At 34.9% G+C, this 2,061-nt stretch overlaps 1 protein-coding gene across 1 annotated transcript; it reads right to left on the reverse strand.

Annotated features, from left to right (window-relative positions):
* Positions 1-646: 646 nt before the first annotated feature.
* LOC137627443 (cuticle protein CP575-like) lies at positions 647-1,632 on the reverse strand. Its single transcript, XM_068358530.1, has 2 exons — positions 1,539-1,632; positions 647-1,011 (listed from the first exon to the last, which is right to left on the reverse strand). The coding sequence occupies exons 1-2, from the start codon at positions 1,548-1,550 to the stop codon at positions 757-759; spliced, it is 267 nt and encodes an 88-aa protein (XP_068214631.1). The 5' UTR covers positions 1,551-1,632; the 3' UTR covers positions 647-756.
* Positions 1,633-2,061: the final 429 nt, after the last annotated feature.

A 2,061-nucleotide genomic window follows, 5' to 3' on the forward strand; every position in this document is an offset into this window, starting at 1 on the left:
TATATATATATATATATATATATATATATATATATATATATATATATATAACATTGATCCTTTTCATCTCAGGATGTATGGCTCGAGAGGATTCTGCCTTTTCAGTTATTGGCAAAATCTTTTAAAAATGAGTTATGAAGGCTGATCATTCCAAATCGCTTTGTTGTGAAACCCTGGAGTTGAATGACCCTTATAATTGCTCAACGGAACATTAACCGTATATTTGTACTTTCCATATATATATATATATATATATATATATATATATATATATATATATATATATATGTATATACACATCTATCTATCTATATATATATATATATATATATATATATATATATACATATATATATATATATATATATATATATGTATATATATACATATATATATATATATATATATATATATATATATATATATATGTATGTATGTATGCATATATATATGTATGTATATATATACACACACACATATATATATATATATATATATATATATATATATGTATGTGTGTATATATATATATATATATATATGATTACTACGAAAATTTATAGAGCTCATTACGCCATTAAGGTAATATAAGTAAAAAAAGTAAGCCATTGGTTATTTGTTATATCTCTATATATTTATATAAATCTCTATGAATCTCACTTGGTGATACATGAACACAAATTCCGGAAAAGGAAATAGGAAGACAGTCTTTAGGATGGATATATGATGAGGACTTTATCCGTTTACATAAGGACTTCAGTTATCGTCTTCGTCGTCTGCGTCGGGAACCCTGGGGACGACGTTGTCCTCGACGACTCTGTATCCGAATCTGTCAGCCTCGTACTTGACGTAATACTCGTTGCCGTCAGGAGCGGTCCAGGAGTATTCCCCTTGCACGGCCCTTCCCGGCTGACCCTCCTGCTCCTGCTCTTGGTCGTCCAACTCGAAGTCCACGATGTCATCGGAAGGGCGAGCAGCAGCCAGGGCCACAAGGCCGAGGGCGATAAGGAGCTGAAACATAAGGAAATGACGGGAGGGTGAGATTGAAGAAATTCGCAAATAGATATATTAAAAGCAAAAAAAAAAAAAAAAAAAAAATGTATTTGAATGTCTAGGAAATTGAAATATAATGCATAATTCCTCAGTGTTCGAAATTGCAAGATATCTTTTGAATGTATACACACCACCGTCAATATTGGGTTTTGCCATACGACTATGGTGTAGAATAGTCTAAAACTTAATTAATTACTATCTTAGATATTATTATGAAATACGTCTGCATCATATTTAAGTAATTACTGTTGATAACCGAGAGATTTGGGATCAATATATGATACTATTATACATTATTCATTAAGTAAATTCTTAGTTTTATAACACAAATTTTAACTTTTTCTATTTGTGGAACTCCCAAAAATACACATAATTACTTCTAGTCGAAGTAATCTAATGCTAGTTTAATGGCAATTAGATTAATGCTCCTCTCTATGTGCACTAATGATTCTTCTAAGCTTACGACATCAGCGTTGTTTACTTACAATGAACTTCATGTTTGCTTCTGAGGTTTCAGGTGATCTGTGTCTGAGGAAAAGACGCCTATCCTTTATATAGGTCTCACACAATAAGTAACCAAGCAAGACTGGTTTCCCTCTGGCGCCTCTCCTCCGAGGAGGTGGGTCGACTGCCTCCTATCCATTAGCGTACAGCATCCCCTTCTCCTCCTGTGCCTCTCCTCCCAAAAATCTTGCCCCCACCCCCCTCCCTGGTTCTCCTTCGTAACTTTTTCCCTCTTTTTACTCTAAATGTTTATCTCTCCTACTTCGTCTTCTCATCCTTCTCTGCCTCTCCTCCCTACACACCATCATCGTACTGGCCCTTCCTCCCTCTTATCTCTCCACCCCTCCACCTCTCGTAATCCCTTTTTCATGGCAGAATTTATGCAAAACGGAGGGAATTTTACCCTGCTTTGGGCCAGATCCTGTCCTGCCAAAAACAGGAGCCATGGGATTCGAGCTTTTTGCTGAGATCCTTTCGTTTTCACCGAACCCTTCAAATGGACTT

Source organism: Palaemon carinicauda, chromosome 35 (genome assembly GCF_036898095.1).
Source record: "Palaemon carinicauda isolate YSFRI2023 chromosome 35, ASM3689809v2, whole genome shotgun sequence".
Lineage (NCBI taxonomy): Eukaryota > Metazoa > Arthropoda > Malacostraca > Decapoda > Palaemonidae > Palaemon > Palaemon carinicauda.